A 22,332-nucleotide genomic window follows, 5' to 3' on the forward strand; every position below is an offset into this window, starting at 1 on the left:
CTGTGCCACCGTGCCGCCAGGAAAATGTCAGGAGGCCCGCTCCTTTTCCAGGAAGGAAAGCAGTGTGACTGGTTCACCTACTGGTTTGTTGACTGGTGTGTCACCTCTGTGCAGTGACTGTTACCTGGTGTGTGATTTACACAAACACACAGAGACATAACACAGGAGCACTCGCAGAGCTGATTAGCTTTAACTCAGAGAAAGCCTCGGGCAGATGAGCTGGTGATGTCATGCTGTGCTCTGATTGGCTGGTTCTGACTCCCCCCCACCCTTCCCCTCTCTCCTCCCTGCCTTCTTCTCTCTGTCAGTCCTCGTTTATCCCATCTCTATTCAACACCACCCATCTCTCCTCCTCTCCCTTCCTCCCTCCTTCTCTCTCTCTCTACCTCTCCTTTCTACTCAGCTCTTTCCAGGGTGGTGGTAGTGATGCTGCTGATGCTGATGATGTGACACTGAGGCCAGCCAATGATCAAGCAGGGATGGAGTAGAGTGGGTGTGTCCAGAGGCTGAGCTTGCAGCTGATCGATGCTGAGAAGACCGAGGAGGAAGAAGGGGAAGAGGGGGAGGTAGAGGAGGGTGGGAGAGGCCTTGTCCGAGCGAAGGAGCGCCGACACTGGGTTAATAAGGGGGAAGAAAAGGAGGAGGAAGGGGGAAGAGGAGGAGGGAGGGAAGAAGCTGTCGCCTGTCAGAGGGGGGATCAACCTGAACTGTCATGGACAAATATCGACCAAAGAGGCCGACCACCCTGGCTCTGTTCCCACAGTTGCCACCAGCCGGCACCCAGGTAGGAGGACTGGGAGGATCCCTGCTTCAACACCAGCTGCTGTGTGTGTATGTGTGTGAGAATATGGGTGGATGCTCTGTTCAGAATGAGGCATCAAGCTGAATAAATGGGTTACTCTGTATGTGTGTGTATGTGCATGTGTGTGTGTGTTTACTGGGAGGATCCTGCCCTCAGAATGAGACAGCACTGGGTGTGTGTGTTTGTGTGTGCTGTTAGGTGTGTGTTTGTGTGTGTGTGTGCTGGCAGTGGGTCATCTCTGAAAATGGTTCAGCTGTATGTTGCAGTAAACACAGTACACAGGCTCCTATTTTCTGTTGTGGTGATTGTATTTCTGGCTAATATCTATATTTAGAACATCAATATTCATAATTCAATCATGTGGCTGGCTTGTTTTTCTCCAGCACACCCAGTGCCGACGAGCAGCTGGGGGCTCAGTGACTTGCTCAAGGACACTGTGGTTATTGAGGGGACTGACCCTGATATATAGTGATGTTGAAACAGGAGCCTTCAAGCTGTTCTGTCATCTCTCAAAATATGTATATTTAAGATCAGCAGTAGGAAGAGAAGAAGAGGGTTTAATATAAGGCTGAATCTACAGATGAAATGATATAGGAACAGGGCCTGACGGTGGTGAATATAGTGAACCCTGGCTCAGTCTGTAAGCCAACAGTAAGCAGTGTTCCCTAGAGGGAGCTCACACTAACACCAGATGAGTTTAGTTGCATCCTGTTTATGGTGACAGTACAATTCAGAGCAGCGGTTTCACACTCACCTGGGTTTCCCCCCTGAACCAGCATCAAACCCCCGAGACATCCCGTGATGGGATCGCTGCAGCTGCGGCAGACGATCAGATCAGATCGGATCGATGGTCAGATTTTCATCACTTGATGTTTTTATCAGACTTTCACCGACTTAGCAGGGATAAACACAGCCGATATCGTCTGCCTGGAGATGAGGTGAAGGGGAGAGGATGTAGCGTGAAAAGTGGGTCAAATGTACCGTATTTAGAATAAGAGGTGCAGCCCACTGACTGAGTGACTCACTGGCTTATTTATCATTAGTGAATTTCACAAAGAAGTTGAGATATTTAAGCCATTAGAAAATGATTCTCTCAAAATACAGCTGAGATAAATGGCCACGTTTCTGTCAGTGATAAAAGGTTGGGCAAGACCTTTGGTAACTGTAGAGGGCAAAGATGTTGTCCTTTCTCTCTTCCACTTGCTTCTTTCAGTGTATCATTATTACAATCACTAGTTTTAATTAACCTCACAAGTGTTGCATCTTGACACAGGTTTCTAGAAAACATAGCTGGAGCCAATCAACTAACATCAATTTAAGATCACTTTCAAACTCTGCAATCTGTATTTGTGTACTGAATTTCCAGTTTGAACTAATCTGTTTCTAAAGAGCCTGTTCAGAGCTTCCTGTTCAATGTCTTAATCTGAGGGTGTGTTTCTTCAGCCTTTCTGAAGGTTAAAATGAGGTTTATTACTTAAATTCTGAGATGCAGAGGAACGCCTGTTGATTTCACCTACAGTTCCCAACTTCTCACACTGGAAGATTATATAATATCATGTAAAACAAATGTGCTGTTGAATGTTACATCCATATCTGAACCAGCTGTGGTTACTCAACCTATTGAGCTTTTATTACGTAAATGCACAAGATTTCTGTTTTTTGTACTCCTTTTTTTTTTACTATGTACAAGTGCTAAATGCACAGGTTTTTTGTTTTGCAAGAGGAGAAGATGAGAGGCGACAGGGTGAAGAAAGAAAGGATGAGGGAGGGAGGGAGGGAGGGATGAACTGGGCAGAAAAAAAGAAGGAAGGAAAAGGGGATGAAATGGATGTGGAGAGGTAAGGAGGAGGGTGAAAGAAAGGGAAGGAGAGAAGTGCTACAGTGTAAATGCACAGGTTTTTTGTTTTGCAACATGCATTTAGCCTACAGTGAACAATAAACATTTATTTCTACAGCTTCTTGTGCTGAGCATTGTGTTTTCTATTTTTCTATGTAGTGTTTAGTGGCTGCTCAGTAGTGTTTTTAATTTTGATTGACTCGGGGCACGATTTGGCAACAAAGTTCAGTTTTGGGCACAGATTGAACTGTTTTGAGGTGAAAGTTTGGTTTTGCAAGAAGAGTCTGAGGTTTTGTGAATGTAGCTTGAAAATTGGGGTTTGTGTTCACAGTTTAGAGAAAATGAGAGAAGCTTTCGAGAAATGTGTCTTAGCAATCGAGAAAAACTGTAATGTGGAAAATGATATTTATTAAAATATACCAGCTGCATTCAGAAATGAAACTAACAATGACATAGACATGTAGACAAATAGAGCACATCTACATCTATAAAGTCTTAGAGGTATAAATATCACAACATCATTGATCATCGTTGATCAGTCAGTATCACAACATCGTATCACAACATCATTGATCATCGTTGATCAGTCAACGATCCACTGTAAACTGATGTGCTGACAGGCAGATGACAGAGCCTCAGTCCTTCACTAAACTGCATGCTGTTAATTCCTGCTGTTTAATACACAGCAGCACTGTAGAGAGGCGGTGTCAGTGGATTAACAGATCAACTGTAGGTATTCAGCACACTGCTTCAAAGTGTCTCTCACGTGTGACACACTGAATTATAGGCTACAGTACTAGCTACAGTACATAAACACATTATTTTTTTGTCCTGAAAAGAAGGAAGTAATTAATATAAATATATTCTGCATAGTCAAACCTAGTCAAAATGCTATTGGAATCAGTTCATTGATAACCAGAGCAGTAAAGAGCGTATTCACTGTGATCATTTCATTGTGTGTTTCAGTCATTCAGTCAGCAGCGTGATTAGCTGCTGTTTCCTCTCCAACCTGTTTCACCAGCTGGAGTCTTGACAGGATCGGACTGATCACACTCACTACCACTTACCATGTCTGGCTGTGAGCCTTGACTCTCATTGACCCTCATTCTGTGCCTGTGTGTGCGTGTGGGGTTATAAACTTCTTAGCTGTAAATCAGCTAATTGTAATTTCTAAACTTAGCTGTGTGAGGGAGGCAACATCAGGTGATGTCTGTTCTAAACATACAGCAGACACTTCCTCAGGTTCACGTATTTACAGACTGATCACAGGTCTGATGTTTATAAGACCATTATCATCACCTTGATTTTGTAATAAATCATGCTACAACATTTTTTCAAAAGATCACATTACAAAAGACAAACATTTTCCAAAAACATGACAACAATAGGACTACATTTGATCAAAAGTCATACTAGATTATTTATATTGCTACTTATTTACTGTAAATATATTTTATTGACAGCATTAAGGGAATTTTCTGGATTCTGTCAAAACTAGACCAAAGTATGAACTATATATCCAATCGTATCCCTATAAAGTATAATCAGTACATTTTCTTTAGGTTGCTGTCATGTGGTCCAACTTTACACTATAAATAAAGATGGACACGCCCTCCAAGACATTAGCCATGGGTTTCTAATGAGCAGTTTTGAGCCTCAAATAATAATTGCACTGCACTGGATGCTAATGTTAGCACTAGCAGATTAGCTCGGTTAGACCTGTTCTGTCCGGATGCAGACATCTCGTGGTGCGAGACTGTAATGGATCCTGTGCTGTGGCAAAATGTCTCCACTGACAGAATAAAAATGATTCTTACTGAAGCAGAAAGAGCTTCTACGTTTCACAACAGACAAGCGCAGTCAGCAAGAGACTGTGGTTGCTGTGAAGCTGTTTGTCTAATGGGTTAAGAAGAGAATGGCTGTTAATTCACCATATGTTCTCTGCTTCACCTCCACTCTGCAATTTCTTTCACCAATAAGAATGTGTTTGTGAAGGGAAAAATGAAACTAGCATTATGTTTCCTCCATCAGTCAGCCAGACTGCTGGAAATCTGCTCACAGTCTCTGCTCCCACAGTCACAATGTTGAACAATGTCCAGAGGTGAAGTTGACCTCGTGGCTTGTCAAATCGTATTACTTATAGATCCTTATTCTTGCTGGTATTTGAGTTACAGTGTGTTATTATTATGTGTGAGATAGGCTATCTTGTTATAGTCACGGTGACTTTGATCATTGACCACTAAAACATAATCACTTCAACCTTGAGTCTAAATGAATGTTTGTGCCAAACCTGCTCCCGGCCCTGACATAGTAGAACACCTGAACATGTCGTCTGCTGTGGTCATTGAGTTGTCCAGTTGGACCTGGTCAGGAACTTTAGCACCACTTCTGAACACACTGGTATAGGAGTAGCAGGGTTTTCCAATATTTCAAAATCATCCCACATGATTTGATATATAGTCTGATCAAAACTAAAATGAGACTCTCAGTGCCCCTCTATAGGTGTAAATAAGTGTGTTGGACACGTTTCTACAGTGCACGTAACATGTTGTCAGATAACCTGAAGTCTCCCATCAAACTGATTTTATATTGTCATTGTACTGCTTCGGTTACAATGAAATAACAAAACCTACATTAAGCACTATTGAAACTTGCTGCTATTGTGCTTTTATATTATCTATCTATCTATCTATCTATCTATCTATCTATCTATCTATCTATCTATCTATCTATCTATCTATCTATCTATCTATCTATCTATCTATCTATCTATCTATCTATCTATCTATCTAACACTGCAGTCCTGTCTGATGCTGTGTTCATGAATTCTAGCTGCATAAATATGAAGCAACGGACAGTAGCTTAGCAGCTAGCTTAGCATAAAAACTAGAAACAGGGAAACATCTGGGTCTCTCTTTAATGTGAACAAATTAACTTGTTATACCTACTTTATTTAATTGGCGTTGCAGTACAAGGATTATGTTATGTTAAAGAAAATAATTCAGGAAGTCCCTTAAAGAATCAGAGATCCAGAGTGACTGCATGTTGATGTAAAATTGTTATACCACAGAATTCATTTAGGAGGGAATATTTGTCAAGCTGCATATCAGCATTATATTGACTATTTTTGTTTGACTATTTGCTCACACATATTATTGAACATGACTGACTCATCCACTTCAAAAGAGGCACAGAGATGAATCTCCTCGTCCTCTCTGACACAGGCACAGTGGGAACTCACTGTGTGCCATGTTCACAATGGGACCAAAGAGTAACTTTACCAAGATGCTGCTCTTTTCCCTTCACACGCTCTCAGCTTGTGACAGAATAACAGTTCATCCTGGGTGTCAGACAGGAAATGATGGACGATGCTGAGACACCATCTTTAATTGCTGATGAGAACTTTTAATGATAAAAGTGGCTCCATTAGGTTTTTGTCTGCACACAGAGATGCCTGTTTGTGTAAATGTCAGGAGTCAGACTGGAGGAAGAGACGAGTTGTGCTTCTTCTCTCTCTCTCTCTCTCTCTCTCTCTCTCTCTCTCTCTCTCTCTCTCTCTCTCACACACACACACACATTGAGTAGCCATGGTAACAGAGCATGGTGTGCGACGGTGAAAGCAGATGCATGAGGGGTGTCAGTGAGTGAGTCAGCGCTCTGCGTGGTTCCCATGACGTAGATGTGAGACCACCGCTCACTTCCTGGCGGATGCTCCTGCCTCTTCCTGGCAGTGATGATGTCATCAGAGAGGACGATAGAGAAAGTCAGTGTCTGGACTTGACTCAGCTCATTTCAGACACCCCATCTTTGATGACTTGGCAGGGCGGAGCATGAAATAGAGATTATAGGAGAAGAATAGAGAATATAGAATTAAGGCCTGAATGATGTTGTGTTTGAACCTATAAACTCTTTATCTGCAACTCACCCTCTCCTGTTTTACAGTCTATGAACTATATACAATGAGTGGATGTTTCCACTTGGTTTCAGGAGCCGTTGCAATGAGGAGACACAGAGCTCATTGAATTTCAATGTGTTCAATCCTTCAGTCATGAAATGTCAAATCTTTATGTCTACTATTTGCTTTCGAGTCTTTATGATCAGGGGGAATCTCAGTTACAGAGACCATGTGTCCTGGATGAGCAGCAGACTCCTGCTCCTCTGTGTTTATCAGTTTTAATCTATAATCCTCAGAGCGACACAGTGAGAGGATTTTATAGGTTATCAGTTAGATAATCCAATAACCTGTTGGTTTGTGCTCTTACACTGCTGTCCTGTCTGATTATCTCTGTACAGGACTCCATCAACAACAACTCACTGGGCAAGAAGGACAGCTGGAAGGACTCCCACTCCTCCTCCCCACACATTACAGGTAGGGGGATACTACATGATTCAAAACAATGAAACCTGTAGACTGTACGTAGTTCTCCTTGCCACTGTGCAATGTGGTCATATTTTGTAACCAGAGCCTGGATGGAGTCAGAAAAGGTCCCTGAACCTTATGGGCAGTTGACCTGTAACTGAGTGACCCAAACAACCATAATGGGAGGTTAAACCAGCTGACACTTTTTAACCACAGCTCCAGACTCCACAGTGACATCAGTTGGTAGCTACCCATTCAGCTATAATAACCAGTAATAATACATTTTTATTATTACTGTGAGTAGGAAGGCTGATGGAGATTCCCTATTGTAAATAATCATAATTTCATTGACTCATTGTCAGTTTGCATTTGCTAATGAATAAAGATGCTAAATAAACCAGTAACATAACAACCAGCATCACAGCATTGTACAAAGATATTTTAGAATATTATGTTCCATAGGTAAAACGGTGACATCTGTTTAGGACTAATTAGAAGCAGTTATGATGAGATACTGTGTTGTGTAAAGCTTGGAGCTGTGGCAGTAAATGCTGGAGAAAGCTGCAGTAACATGGGGCATCTGAGGATGAAACTTGATACTTGATACAAGGCTGATGCAGGAGCTGAATGACCTCCCCCACTGGAGATTGGCCTCTGTATCTCAGCAGCCACCTGTGTCTGTGTGTTTATGGGGGAATCAGCTTCCTCACATATGTCAGGCAGAAGCACCAGGAATTGGACTCTTTTTGTAAAATACAGTTTTACTTTTGTAAAATCTGATGTGATTAGCCTATATGAATTATATTTAGTATTAGAACTTATCTGCAGAAAATAAAAACTAAATGTGACTTATAACAGCATTGGGCCAGTATTTTCATGAGAACTTCAACTCAATATTTAATTACAAATCCCATTGAGTCCACAGCATTAACCAAATCCAACAGCATTTTTCATTGATATAGCTAATCCTGTGTTGTATGTAACCACAGTGATGTGTGTACACTATTTGATATATTTATTGATTACCGTATGTCAATGAATCTGTGCCATCACAAACTATACTGGAAACCCAATTAAAGTGACTTGAATCAGAAGCAGAATGATGCAGCTAGTTTGTTTAGCTTGTGTTATTGTGGTAACTTGTGTCATAGTAGCTTGTGTCATTGTGCTTTTGTTATGGTGTTAGCTTGTGTTATTTTAGTTGTTCATCATCTATTTAGTCTGAGACTAAGTTCATAATGTCTTAAGTGGATCTGGAGTAGCTTTGTCTACGTTGCAGTTGAGTGAAAAGGTCTAATGACAAAACAATATTAACTGGAATTATAGGATTTTTTAAATTTAGAAAATAAAGGTAAAGGTACTTTATTAGTCACATATACAGCTAGTACAGTGAAATTCTTTCTCTGCATTTAACCCATCCCTGAGGAGCAGTGGGCAGCCACGGTGCAGCGCCCGGGGACCAACTCCAGATTATGAGCCAGTGCCTTTGGTCAGGGGCACTGACTGGGATTAACCTAGCCGACATGTTTTTAGTGGTGGGGAAACGGAGCACCGGAGGAAACCCACGCAGACACGGGGAGAACATGCAAACTCCACACAGAAAGGCCCTGGGCGGCCCGGGATTCGAACCCAGGACCTTCTTGCTGTGAGGCAACAGTGCTAACCACTGTGCCACCGTGCCGCCAAGTCAAGACATGACTAAAGGAGCCATTTAACAGCTTTTTACATACGTATATGGTACTGAACAGGAGCAAGATAAATTCAAAATGTTGACATTTCTAGTACACCAGTGTTTTTCATACTTGGTTAAAACATTAAACACATATTTTCAGGGGAAGTAAATGCGTCACAATGCAAGAGACAAAACAAATTCTGAGGAATAAAAGCAAAATGTTCTTGAATGATTAGAAATGAATGTTCCTGTCTGATCCAGTCTGAAGTGCCTATTGTGGGCTACTTTGTTAATCCCCCTGTATACATCTGGTTGCCTAATACTTAATCTGATACTTTTGTTTGTTTGCGTGTGTGCCTTAAGGGGATCTAACACCCACCGACGTTCAACCAAAAGCAGAGGACAAAGTCCGGCTCAGCTCGCACCGCCCAGCCCCTAGACCCCCTACAGCCAATGGAGCCCACAGCAGAGCCAATGCCCAGGCTCCTGCACTCGCAACTGACACTCGCGCTCGACTGCGGGAGAGACAGGCATCTGGGACCACTCAGTCCTCCAGCACCCCGAGGACTCAGCGAAGAGGAGGAGGAGGAGTTGGAGGGAGAGGTGGAGGAAGAGTAGCGACAGCGATGAAAGAGAGGAACCTGGGGGACATCAGGGGAAAGGATGGAGTGACAGCAGGGAAGGAGGAGAGAAGAGGAGGAAGACTGTGTGCGGAGTCCAAGGCGAGGGAGAAGGAGAGGAATGGACATCAGAGGCCAAAGGACACAAATGGACCTAAAGGCCGGGGGGCTGATGGGAAAGCTAAAGTAGGAGCTAAAGTGGGAAACAGAGGAGGAGGGGTCAAGCCAAACGCCGTACTGTCAAACCAGGAAGTTCTTCTGATGGCTATGGTGGTTCCACGAACACCGGTGGCACCGGTAGCAAAAAGCCAGGACAAGGCCCAAGACCAAGGTAATGAAACCGGAAACTTTATTATTTTCTATCCTCTATTACTGCCATGTCATGTTGTAAGTACAGTAGGAAAGCTGCATTTGTCTCTTTGTACAGAGGTATACTCTTGGTTTTTGCTTTCACCAACTTCTGCGAAAATATCTGGCTTATGCTGAATGCTCCACTGTCTTTGCATTTAAATCCAGTTATTTAACAGACCCTATTCTCCAGTGCCACTTATCCAACCCCACTTATAAGTGCCATAGGGACCTTAATGTAAATCTTAAAGGTGTACAGAAATGGCCGTTTGTCCTGTTTGTCGCGCCGAGTTGTCACAAGCTGCAACACGAGTTTACCCGAGTAAGGAAAACGAATTTGATTGGTCGTTATCGAGTGGGCAGGATATTCAAAGCTTGGGGCGAGACCGAGCTCTGTGTGTGTGTGTGTGTGTGTCTCAGACGTTTGAATGACGGATTACGGATCCAATATCAGTGGCTAGTGAATCGTGTACAGGCTGACGTATAATCTGTGCGCCCGCATTATCCAATGCGAAAAAAAAAATACACACTTTCATCCCGGATTTACTCAAAAATAGAATTTTGCACAAAGTTTGGACTACATCGTCTGATAGATGAGTTATTACACTAATTTTATGACCCAGAGTGGGCTTAAATTCTATTTTCTTTTCTGTACACCTTTAAGAGCTACATCGAGATTATAAAGGGATTGAACCAAAAGTGCAGAGTAAGAGCTGAAAATGTTAGGGTTTTAGGAGAGGAGGTGCTCTCTGAGGAGATGAGGCTCTTGAGGACAGAGAGGGACGTCCCTGCTCAGAGAGGATCCATTCATTTGTTCCACCATCACAGAAGCACAGATAAGAATAGTCTGAAGTGAGACTGTGCTGTGCACAGGCCTGCAGGGACAGACCATAAGGTCAAGGTCACACTTGCGTACTTGCCACATATTCTACATTGCAGCCCAGACTTTCATTAGTTCATAATTATACAATCCTATGTAATGTTTCAGTTCTACATAGAGCAATACATAGAGTACTGTAAAAAAAAAAAAATACTGTGAAAAACATTGCTCAAGGTGAAAAATATAGACATGTTCAATATTATGGAATATCATCCAAGGCCTTCCTTAGGAGGGAAGTGTTGGAGAAAAGACTTGAGTGAAAAGCAGAAAACTGGTAAAGATCAAGCTTACTGTAGTCTCTGTAGTGTAGTGAAAACTAAATCTGACTGTAATCTGTTGTTCAGAGAAAAAGAAAACATAAACACATGGTTCAGCTGTGAGCCTCTGCTCCCTGTAGCTGTAAAATAATTTGAGGGGGGGGGGGGTGGGGGGTGGAGTGGAGTAAATTCTGTGTTGTGCTCTAAATGACTTTACGTAACCACATTAGTGCTGCATGTGGAGAAGTGGTTTATGAACACATTTGTCTACCCACTGACTGTCCATGTGTGTTTATAGGGCAAAGCCATGACAGGACCCAGGACAACCCCCCTGCTCTGTCCCGGTCCAGCAGTGAGGGGGGGTCAAATAGGATGTCCTTGAGCTCAGACACAGAGGGGCCCCCACCAGGCCCTCTGCATCCCTCTGCATCCCTCCGAACCAACCCTGACATCAGTGAAGAGGAGGGGGAGGGAGACCCCACCCCTTGCGTGAATGTTCAGAATGGTCCGACCCACTCCTTCACAGCTGATGGGAAAACAGAGATGGACTGTGCAAAGTCGGAGGTGGACTGTACCAAGTTAAAGGTGGATGCCGGGCGGGGCACAGGTGACAGTAACAGTGAGGTGAATGGCAGCAGCTCTGTCACTCAGGGAGATAGTGTGACTGCTTGGATTGAACCACAGAGTAAAGCTGCAGCAGGGTTGAACTATGACTCTGTTAAATACACTCTGGTGGTGGATGAACACGCTCAGTTGGAGCTGGTCAGCCTCAAGAACTGTTTCCAAGGTTTTAGTGAGCACAATGATGACAGCGATGGAGAGACAGTGTATCAGTCAGCCAATGAGGAGGAAGACCCAGAGTACGAGGAGGAGAGAAAGAAGAAGGAGGAAGCAAGGAAGCAAGGTAACGTTAAAGATTCATTATGGACTTTCCTGAAAATTTGTAGGGTTAGGGTTAGAGGCTAGTAGTAGTGAGGCTCATTAAATGTCCAATAAGAAGCAGGAGAAACAGGCTTATAATAAGAAGCAAACAGCTGTTTTATTCTTATACTCAGCAGTGGGAGTGTCCATCGAAAATGAATAAAAATGGAAGGTAAACCTCACTGTCTCATGATAGGACTCCCGTGATTATGAAATGAAGGCAATGCTCCCATTGCAACAAAATAAACTTACTAATTTTCATCTAAAAAAGGGTAACATGTCTTAACTTTTAGTTAATGAAGGAATAATTTGAATAATAAATATTGATGGCATTATATTCATTAGCAAAAAAAAATTGTAGCTGTATTTAGAAACTGTGGTGTATGAGCCCACTCAACTTTAACAGAACTGTGAGGTGGTTCAATCACTGCTACTGACCCACTCTTCATGTCATGTGAATCATAAAAATATTGTGTATCATGTCATGTGAATCATACAAATATTGTGTATCAAGTATAATATTTCATAAATTTCACAACAGATAGTTTGGATAAATTGTAGTAAATATCCTTTAATACAAGTGAAGTGAAGTGAACTTTATTGTCCCTCGAGGGGAAATTTGTCTTGGGCACAGTGCTACAGTCCATTGCTGTTGAGTGTTAAAAAGACATTATCACACCCGATAAAAACACTATAGGGCCTACCTAAAATGTTTTTTTGAAAGGAATAAAAGGAGCAAAGAGAGAGAGGACGTTTTACATTGCTTAAAAAACAGCTTCATAAATATTCATCAGATCTGCAGTCAGATGCACATGCAGCATCCCTGGTTTTCAGCACACTCACATACAGTACAACACCAAACACACTCTGTGTCATTGTTATTTCATCACACACGTTCAGATGACTTTATGAAATGGAGTTTAGAAACAGGATGTCAGAACTCAGGTTCAAGTGATGAAGAGTTTAGTGGTTTGTATGCAGAGCTGTGTGTCATCAACAGAAACAGACATCTCTGTCATATTACTGTAATCAATTAGAGCATAACAAGAGAAACAGAATGGAGCCTTGTACAGTAGGACACCACCGCGCAAGACTCAAACCACTTCTTTGTCGCTCTGCTGTCAGTTTAATCTTCTTTTTGTTTTATTCTCCGTGCAGGTAGGAAAGACGAGGAAAACAGACGAAAGGAGGAGGAGGAGAAGAAGAAGAAGAGATGGGAAGAGGATGTGAAGAGAAGGAGGGAGGAGGACATGAAGAGGAGGAGGGAAGTTGTAGCAAGGATCTGTAAACAGTCCAAGGTCACGTCAGCCACCACTTCAGAGGAGGAGGAGTCTCAGGGAGGAAGAGCTGGAGCTCCAAGGAGCAGGAAGTTCCTCAACCTGTTCTCCAACAGCAGCAGCAGCAGCAGCAGCAGCAGCAGCAACTACAGCACCACAGGTCTGTATTATCAAATCAGAAGTGATTCTGTTATGTATTTAGGTGTGTAACACATGCTATCCTGCAGCTTTACAGTACAGTAGCAAATAGAGTTGACTAAGTGAATGTTTGAACATTTCTGTGGCTAATTTAGGGTCTTATTAATAAATAAATGAATATACCACATTCAGATATCAGAAAATAATTTCCATCTGTGGAAGTACATTCTGATTCTGATACTGTATACGAGCAGCATCATTGCAGGTTTTTTCTTTGATATGTAGTAGAAGCACATTGTAGGTCGTGGCAGTAAACTTGCAACAACCTTCTTCCTCATAGAGACAGTGATGATGTCTGAGCCACATTCTGGTGGAGTCTGGTGGTCAGACTCAATCATCAGTGTTTCTCTTGTCATGATAGTGGAACTTTTTAAAATACATGGGAGATCTGAGTAGTCTTTACAGACACTTAAATCACAATAACATATACCGTTTTCAATTATTCAGATGGCAACATCAATTCAATCATCAAATGTCAATAGCTTAATCGCGTGCATCGGTGAGGTTTCTGGAATCTTAAGTTTCTAAACTCAACGTAGGGGATCTTGAAGCTTCTTTTCAACGCAGAAAAAAGATTTTGTTTGAGTGTGATTCAGATTGTGAGCAGTTGATTGTACCATCAATGCTGTGTCATACAGGTGCGGGCTTGTTCGGTGTGTTCTCCTGTGTTTTGGATGGAGTGGAGCGACAGCAGAGCCACAGAGCTGTCTACAGGTCAGCACTTGTAAACAGGCACAAACTCTATGTCCACGTGAGTAAATCAATCAGCACATCACTGACTGAATCTGTTTTGTTTTCTCACTCTTGGCCTGGTTCTAGGTTTGTCCCTCGTCATGCAGACGAGCTTTACTTGGAGGCGGATGACCCGGTGTTGATGCTGAACCAGTCTGAGGACCTGTGGTGTCAGGGCTACAACATGAGGACTGGAGCTGCTGGTATTTTCCCTGCCTTCTATGCTGTCAAGGTGGCCAAAGACGTGAACCCAGGTACACTGCACAGAGCCGCTCTGTAAAAGCAGAGAATCTCCATCAACAACAACATTAATAATTCACGTTGTTTCCATCTCTCCGTCCTTCTCACAGTCCAGAAAGACGGCTGGACAGAACAGTTCCTGGTGCGATTCCTGGGTTCAGTCCAGGTCCCTATCCACAAAGGCAACGATGTGCTGTGTGCTGCGATGCAGAAGGTACATGAACACAACTGGAGCATGACATCTAACAACAACCTACAACTGGTTATTACGTGAGAATTGTATTATTGTATTTCAAGGTAAACAACATATTTCTGCATTATTGTATTTCAAGGTAAACACTATTGTTCTTCTGTTCCGCCATTTTCTTTATACTTATTAGTGTGAATGCTTTCAGCATTTTGTTTCAACTTATTATTCTTACAACCACCACTTTTTTGTCCATTAAAGGGATATTCCGGCGTAAGTTTAACCCATGGTCCAACGCACCGTAACACCGAGTTAGACCCCCCCTCGAGAGATTAAGTCTGCTAACCGCTAGCTAGCCTGGTTTCTATTGAAAAGAGACGAAAACAACTCACCCACTCTCCTCCAGTTATACGCTATGCAGCAACTTTCCATGTCCAGCATAGAGTCCAGGCACTGACAACACACGTCCGAGGCCGACAGCACACAGTCGCAGCACAGTCATCTGGTTTCAGCGGCCACCGACAGGCAGTGACCACCAGACTGACCACTATGTTGTACAATGATTTTATAGAGGGTTTGAGCTTGGATAGCATTATTCTAAAGGACACTCATCAAAAATATGATTTTTTTTAGGCGAATATTCATTTTATTTAATTTTTTCTGTGTGTCATCTTCATTTACTCTTCACCAGCAACACATATACTGAAATTTACACATCTCAGCAATTTCTAATTTTTTTCCCTTTACTATGACACCAAAAGTATTCAAATAGACCTTGTGGTTGCAGAGATATACTCATTTTATTATGGATATGCACTTTTCGAGAAAAGGCCTAAGAAATAGGCTTGGTTTTTATCCCTTGTTTGATGTAAGTGCAGAGCTAAGCCTGTTGGAGCTGTGGTTATTGTGTTTCCTCAAAATCCTTCACTGGCTCCAAATCCTCCTTAAGACTGTTACAGCATCGAGCTACTTCAGCTCCACATGAAGTTTGTAATTTGACACGTTTTCTCCTTTGACCTCATGTTCTATACAAACAAAACACATAAAACATTGGGCTGCATATTTGTGAATTAAATTCAAATTGTTCCTGCTGCAAACTTCATGTTGGCTATATATACATGTATATGTACATGTATATATATAGCTTACCTGTATAGGTTCCTGGTTGTAACCACGGAAACATGCCTCTTAACAATTTCTTTAAGTTTTGCCATTCAAGACAACTGAAAAAAGCCGAAGACTAGGAGTGCTGCGTGGAACTATGGGTTTCTTTTGTTAAAGACCGGGTAAACCAAATTCAGTAATTTTCTTCTCATCATATTAATTAGGCCTTATGTGTCCCTTAAAACATGTAAAAAGTATTTTTCCCATTCATCATTTCCTTGAGGAGCTAGGCCACAGAGACTGTTCTGTGTGCAGGTTTTGAATGGGCGGGCCTAAGTCGAGGGCCGCTTCACGTAAAGCGGCCTTACTTACATAAACCCACCCCCTGCTCTGCTCTACGTATAAATACATTCAGCCAACTGACTTCCGAGGTTTTCCGTCCCACTTGCTCTTCAGTCTAGCTGAAACACTTGAAACAGCCAGCTAACTAAACGTAGCACAGGGGAGACCACTACTGTCTTGTTCCTTCATACAACGAGTTTACAGTGCTAACGTTAACATATTCACACCGTGATAAACAGCCGTCACCGCGGGGAGAGAGGCTGACTCCCCCGGTCACACACCCCTCGCAACGTTACACACACACACAGACACAGACACAGCAGCAGCAGCAGCAGCTACAACACCGTCTTTTGACCAGAGTCTCCCTCATTAACACACTGTCCGACCAAACAGCCTCCTCTCATCCACACACGGGAGACCAGCCATACTGTACAATCACGGACGGAAAACACCGTAAAAAAAAAAAAAAAACTCCGCCGTGGTCTCAGTCCACCACACGTCCGAGCGGACACACAGCTGATCAAACCATTTCTTACCTTCACTCTGGTGTCTAAAACAGGCAGCAGCATCAGTAGTCATCCAGCAACAGTTTATTAATCCACCGATCGATATTATTCCCGTTTTGATCGTTACTCGCGGTCTGCCCGTTTCCTCCGTTTGCATTGTGTGAAAGAAAAAAAAAGTTTTTAGCCGCGGTAGCAGCCGTAGCCTCCCGGCTCCACCGTGTTGTTTCCCCCAGTCTGTTTCTGATCCCGGCTCCACCGTGTTGTTTCCCCCGGTCTCCTCCCACCGGGACACGGCTGCCGTGTGTCACGGGCGCCGGGCGGTCTGGACCGGGTCTGGACTCGGTACCAGGTCCAGAGATAATTCACTGTCTCTGCTACTGCTTCTCCTGTCAGGACACTTGAAGCTAAAGCTAGGCTAAAGCTAAGCTAAAAACTTTATTTATTTATTTTTCACACAATGCAAATGGATGCAACACGCTGACCGGTAACGAGATGTAAACGGGAGCAGCATGGTGGATTATAACTTGTTGCAGCTGGATGGCTGCTGCTGTGACTGTTTTAGACACCAAGAGTGAAGGTAAGAAATATTTCCTTTAGGTTTATCAGCTGTGTCAGTGCTGAGGACTGGGGTGTGTAGTGGAGTGTGTTTGAGGTCACTTTCCCGTCTTTATTTCATGACGACGTGTACATGTTTAGGTTAGTGATGTTCAGCAAGTGAAGTCCAGCTCTCCTGCCATGGGGCGTGGTTTCTTTGCCTGCAGCACGACCATATCGTGACACGCCCCCACCGTTCTGAACCAGAGAAAACTGCTCATTTATTGACAACTTTTATGCAGAATTTTATATACTTAACGACTTTTTTAGTCCTCCAAATTTGACGGAGTGGTTAATAATATGTTTTCCTGTGGTATTATAAACTTAAAACACATATTTATTCTTGGTTTACCCGGTCTTTAAGATGGTGCTCTTTGGTGAATGGCTGGGTCTGTAGAAAAAAAGAGAAAATACCAAGGCCCTCATTTTGAATAGAAATATTTAAATGCCTTTATCAAGGGCCAAACATAGTAAAAAAAAACCAAAAAAAACACTTTGACGCGTAATGTAAAAACTGTTTTGATTTTCATCAAGACTGAACTAGAAGTGACCCCATCACCACAGACTTGTCTGACATGTCTCTGTATTGAATGGTGTCTGTGTGAACAGGTAGCCTGTAACAGGAGGTTAGCAGGTCCTCCCCCCTCAGCCTGTGTGTTGGAAGTCAGTGTGAAAGGAGTGAAGATCAACGTTGAGGACCAGTGTCACTCTGCTCACAGGGTATGTGCATTAATCTAACTACTCATCTACTCACCTTCCCTCCTTCCCTCACTCTTTCCTGTGATCAGGAAGCCTTTTTGTATTTGGATGTGTAGCACTTCCCAGTGGGAATGAGCAGTAACTACAATACTCACTGGGAGTAATGATGTCATTCTGTCAATCGTGATCAATAGTCCAGGATTTATTCAGGTTGAGTGGCTTCACACATGTGGACAAACAATGGCGGCTGCAGCTCAGTAGGTGGTGCGTGTCCCACAGTCCACGTGTCGAAGTGTCCTCGGGCAAGATACTGAACACACAACTGTCCCTGATGTATCATTGGTGTGTGAATGAGTGTGAGTGGTTTGTTTGTCAGATCTGCACTCAGGGGCGTAGCACCAAATTCTGGGCCCTGTACACTCTTGATGTCAGTGGGCCCCTATCCATGCCAGTGCACGAAGCGCAGGGTTGTTTTCAAGGTAAATTTATACAAAGCTGCCGATGCGCGTTCCTGTCGGGACAGTTTTTCAGCAAGCAATCTCTTTTCGATACCCCGATTAATGTTTTTTGGGCAGCATGAGGACAGTTAGCCTCCAGGTCATTCAATCTGGGCTCACTGACGTTTCACTTTTCGCCGGCCGCTGTCTTTGGGCGGACTAAACCATTTTTCGCCTCCAAGAGAGGGCCCCCAGAATGTCCAATATGTCGGGAGGACTTTGACACAGAGTTCATTCTCTCAGTTGATGTTATCAATATATTTGAAATAAATTATGACACCAATTAATTGGAGGGCCCAATTCATTCAAAATAAAAACATCACACAAAAAAATAATAATTTCAAGATTTTCATGGGCCGTCTTCCTACTCGGGCCCTAGTCAGGTCCCCTTTTCCCCCCACTACCACGCCCATGGCTGCACTATAGTGACGCTGCATGAATGAGTGTGTGAATGAGCAAATGTAACTGTAGGGCAAATCTACTTGAAACATCAAACTTGTCTCTTCTCTCTTAGGGGGAGCAGTGTTTTCACTTTTTCCAGCTGAAGAACATCTCATTCTGTGGTTGTCATCCAAAACACAGCAAGTGAGTCCAACTCCATGAAGGATTATATGATCTAATCAGTTGTATTAGCACAGTATTAAGCTGTATTAATTTGTAAATTCTTTCCCAGTCTGTTTAATTTACATGACAATGGTGTAAATCTCACATTATCTGAGCTAAGCTTTTTCTGGGTGAACCTCTGGGTGATGCTGATTCTTGTGTTGCAGGTATTTTGCTTTCATCACCAAACATCCTGACCAACAGCGTTTCGCTTGTCACGTGATGATGTCCGACACAACATTACATCCTCTCGCCGAATCTGTGGGGTGAGACTTATTCCGTTCTGTATTTGATCACATTTTATTTTTCATACATACAGTAAACCCTGGCTCTCCCTGGTGGTGTCCATGCACGTATTGTAGCTAAAACTGGGGTTGTTTCTTCAGTAGAAAACAGTTGACAGTGGTGGATCGTCCGGACTGAGAAAACATATTGGTGTTGAATCTTTGCTACCAAAACAACTTCCTTTCATATACACTCTATTTTGATAAAGATCTCATACATACATGTGTTTCTATATGCAAACATTCTAAATAATTTTAATGTAAAATTCTCCAAACTGAAGAAAAATATCTCCGCACACTTAGATCTATGCAATCTCACTTTATTAAAAGCTAAGCTTTCGGTCTCAGACGACCTTCATCAGAGCATACCAATGTAAAATTCTCTGTCAGCATGAATACAGATGAGAGGTCTTATATGGATCTATGAAAACTTGATTTGCATAATAATAGTAAATTTCAAGTCATAGAAGCTAAAAAAAACAAAAAAAAAACAACAACAACATTATTATGCTTCAAAAGTCAAATTCATAAACAAGTAGCTTCTTCTTCCTTCTGAACCATCTCACCCACACAGTTTCCAGAGGACAATAAACATTTCAGTACACGGCCGACCTTACATCATGATTTAGTTTAGTCTCTTGTTGAGCCTCATTCAGATCGCAGATTCTGGACAGATGTGTACAGATGTGTGTAACTCACTCTAATTCATCTCTTTGGTGTCCCACAGGAGGGCCTTCCAGCAGTATTATAAGGAGCACATTGGCTACTCCTGTCCTACTGAAGACATCTTCATTGAATAACACTTCTCCTCCATCCTATGTACTGAACACTCACTCTGTGCATGTAAGCCTGGTCTTACGCCACAAACTGGACCACTGATACATCAGAGTACTTGCATGGTGGATTTTTTGTTTTCTTCAGTGATACAGAGAGCCTTCCTTTACTTTGGCCATGTCACTATATAAATACCTCTATGGATGGTTAGGATCACAATATGTCCCTTACAATGTCAAGAAATGTAAACTAAATCTACCCCAACCCATACACAAATATCTGATACTGATATATTTTATAGGCTAAAATTACGTATAGTATATAACTACAGTAAATATTAGATGTAAAACCATATAGACAGCCTTCAGGGCTATGAAGTCAATTTGATGACAGGACTTTTACATCATCAGTTTCTGAACTTGGAGCCAGTGACGACATGGTGAGTGATCACACATGGTAGCAGCTGATTCAGCCACGGCAGTGCACTGAGCTACATCAGCAGGTTTCAGGCCACAAACCAAACTAGATCAAGAATCAAACCTAAAGCTGTTGAGACGACCCTGCCCTGGGAAATTACCAAAATCATCTTAATTCATCCTGTGGGACCATGAATTTCTTGTCTGACAGTGACATCTGTAAATTCACAGAGCTAATGTGGCTAATGAAAATGCTAAACATATGATGGCTTCAGCTCCTAAAATTGCTTGATTTGCTGCTTTTCGCTCAAGTATTCAGACAAAACCAACATTTTCATTGTCTCTTTATGATGAGTCTTAGTCATTATTTTTGACATTGACACAAAAAATATGAGTACCTGAATAAAACTGATGTATATCTTTTTTACGTTTCAGTTTGCAGACATATGACAGCCATCGTATTGTTTGTCTTAAAGGTCCTATATTTTTTTAAGAGGAAAAATGTGTGGTTCAAGAACCCAAACCCTATTCAGCCTCTCTCAGTCAATCAGAGTGTCTGAGTGATCCAATAAAAATCAGACAGATTTCAGACAAATGCTCGGATAAATCAAGTCCTGTAAGGTGGGATGGTGGCAGGTGGGGCGTTTCTGAACACAGGATAAAATAAAATATAAAATATACATATATATATATATATATATATATGCACACATACTCATACTGTATACACACATACACACATACTCATATACAGTGACGGCTGGTATCAATGGGCTAGTGGGGCTAAGCCCTCCCTGCATTACACAACAAAAGATGAGAAAAAATATTTTCGAAATAATATACAAAAGATTGTTATAAGTCTTAGTGAAATCCGAAGTGGCAACAGTATCAAATAGTTTCAAGAAAAACACAGGATATCTCTAAATGGGCTAATTTTAATCAGCCCGAGCTCACCGAGTCAGGTGCCATGTCCCGCCCTCGCCATTTACCGACTGTTTGGGCTAAATTAATTCAGCCCACAGGCCAGTCGGTTCTGACCAATCAGCAGTGGGCTGACACAGGGTCAATGATTGACAGGCGTCATGACACGCCCCCTTGGTTCACTTGTCATTGGGGCTAATTTCATTTAGCCCATCACCGCTGTTTTCAGACCAATTACAGGAACCGGAGGAAAAGTTGTGTTGTTGTGGGAGGGAGAAGACAGAAAACAGCGGCGCTAGGCGCTAGCATCACAGGTAGCATACTTTACTGCTATACATGAAAGTTTCTAAACTCACCGGGAGCACCAGAAAGGCCGTCGATATGAGCTATAAGCATATCATCTTTTTAAAAAAAATTTATTGATTGAGCATTATCGTCGTGCGTGTGACTCTGTGTGTGTTTGTGTGCGTGCGTGTGTGTGTGTCTGTGAGAGAGAGAGAGAGAGAGAAACTGTGTGTGTGTGGGCTATGTGTGAGATATAACCAGGTGAAGTTCTTTTTTCTTTTTTTTCTTTTGGACTAGACCCTTCTACTTAATGCAGTGTGCAGGCCGGCCTAGTTAGTTGATGCCAGTCAGATGGGATGTAACTTTTAGCTACTACTGTGTTAACCATTTAATGGGTAATAATTTATAATTTATTTATAAGCCCACCCAACTAATTTAACCACCAGCCGCCACTGCTCATATAAAAGAAATACAATCCATAAAAGTAGCTGTGGGCATTTCTCTGGCTCTGATACCTTTATATGAGCATCTAACTTTATACAATATGGGGCCTTTAAGTAAAAGTTTAATTCATCTTTAATTCAAGTTTGCGGACTTTTGAAAGTGACAAAAAGGAAAAAATTATTGGAATTATGCATGAATTTAATGAGAAGGGGAAGTAGCAAAATGTAACAAATGTAATGAGAGATTTGTATATATTTTACCTGTCTACTGTACATGACAAAAGCAACATCTCTCTGGCAGAACTACACTGATATTCTTAACCAAGATTTACAGTAATATTAATGATCAGCAGGATATTTTCATGAGAACTGCAGCTTAAACTTCAGGCCAGGTCAGGTGAGACAAGTATTATTATTATTATTTTTTACAGATGTCACTGAATACACAGTCCTGGAATCAAACCAGGCAGCTGTGTCAAACACAAGGCTGCATGTTTATGGAAGGTGGCAAATCTTCTGTCTTTAAATTAGCT

The 22,332-nt window shown here is 42.2% G+C and overlaps 1 protein-coding gene across 1 annotated transcript; it reads left to right on the forward strand.

Annotated features, from left to right (window-relative positions):
- Window positions 1-320: 320 nt before the first annotated feature.
- Window positions 321-20,523, forward strand: LOC146985412 (C-Jun-amino-terminal kinase-interacting protein 1-like). Its single transcript, XM_085778358.1, has 12 exons — window positions 321-784; window positions 6,933-7,008; window positions 9,035-9,622; window positions 11,075-11,680; window positions 12,856-13,134; window positions 13,811-13,886; window positions 13,992-14,158; window positions 14,255-14,358; window positions 17,487-17,597; window positions 18,588-18,658; window positions 18,844-18,942; window positions 19,688-20,523. Exons 1-12 carry the CDS (start codon window positions 713-715, stop codon window positions 19,758-19,760), a joined length of 2,322 nt encoding a protein of 773 aa, XP_085634484.1. The 5' UTR covers window positions 321-712; the 3' UTR covers window positions 19,761-20,523.
- Window positions 20,524-22,332: the final 1,809 nt, after the last annotated feature.

This window comes from Trachurus japonicus, chromosome 6 (genome assembly GCF_045865225.1).
Source record: "Trachurus japonicus isolate A0001 chromosome 6, Traja_1.0".
NCBI classification, from domain to species: domain Eukaryota; kingdom Metazoa; phylum Chordata; class Actinopteri; order Carangiformes; family Carangidae; genus Trachurus; species Trachurus japonicus.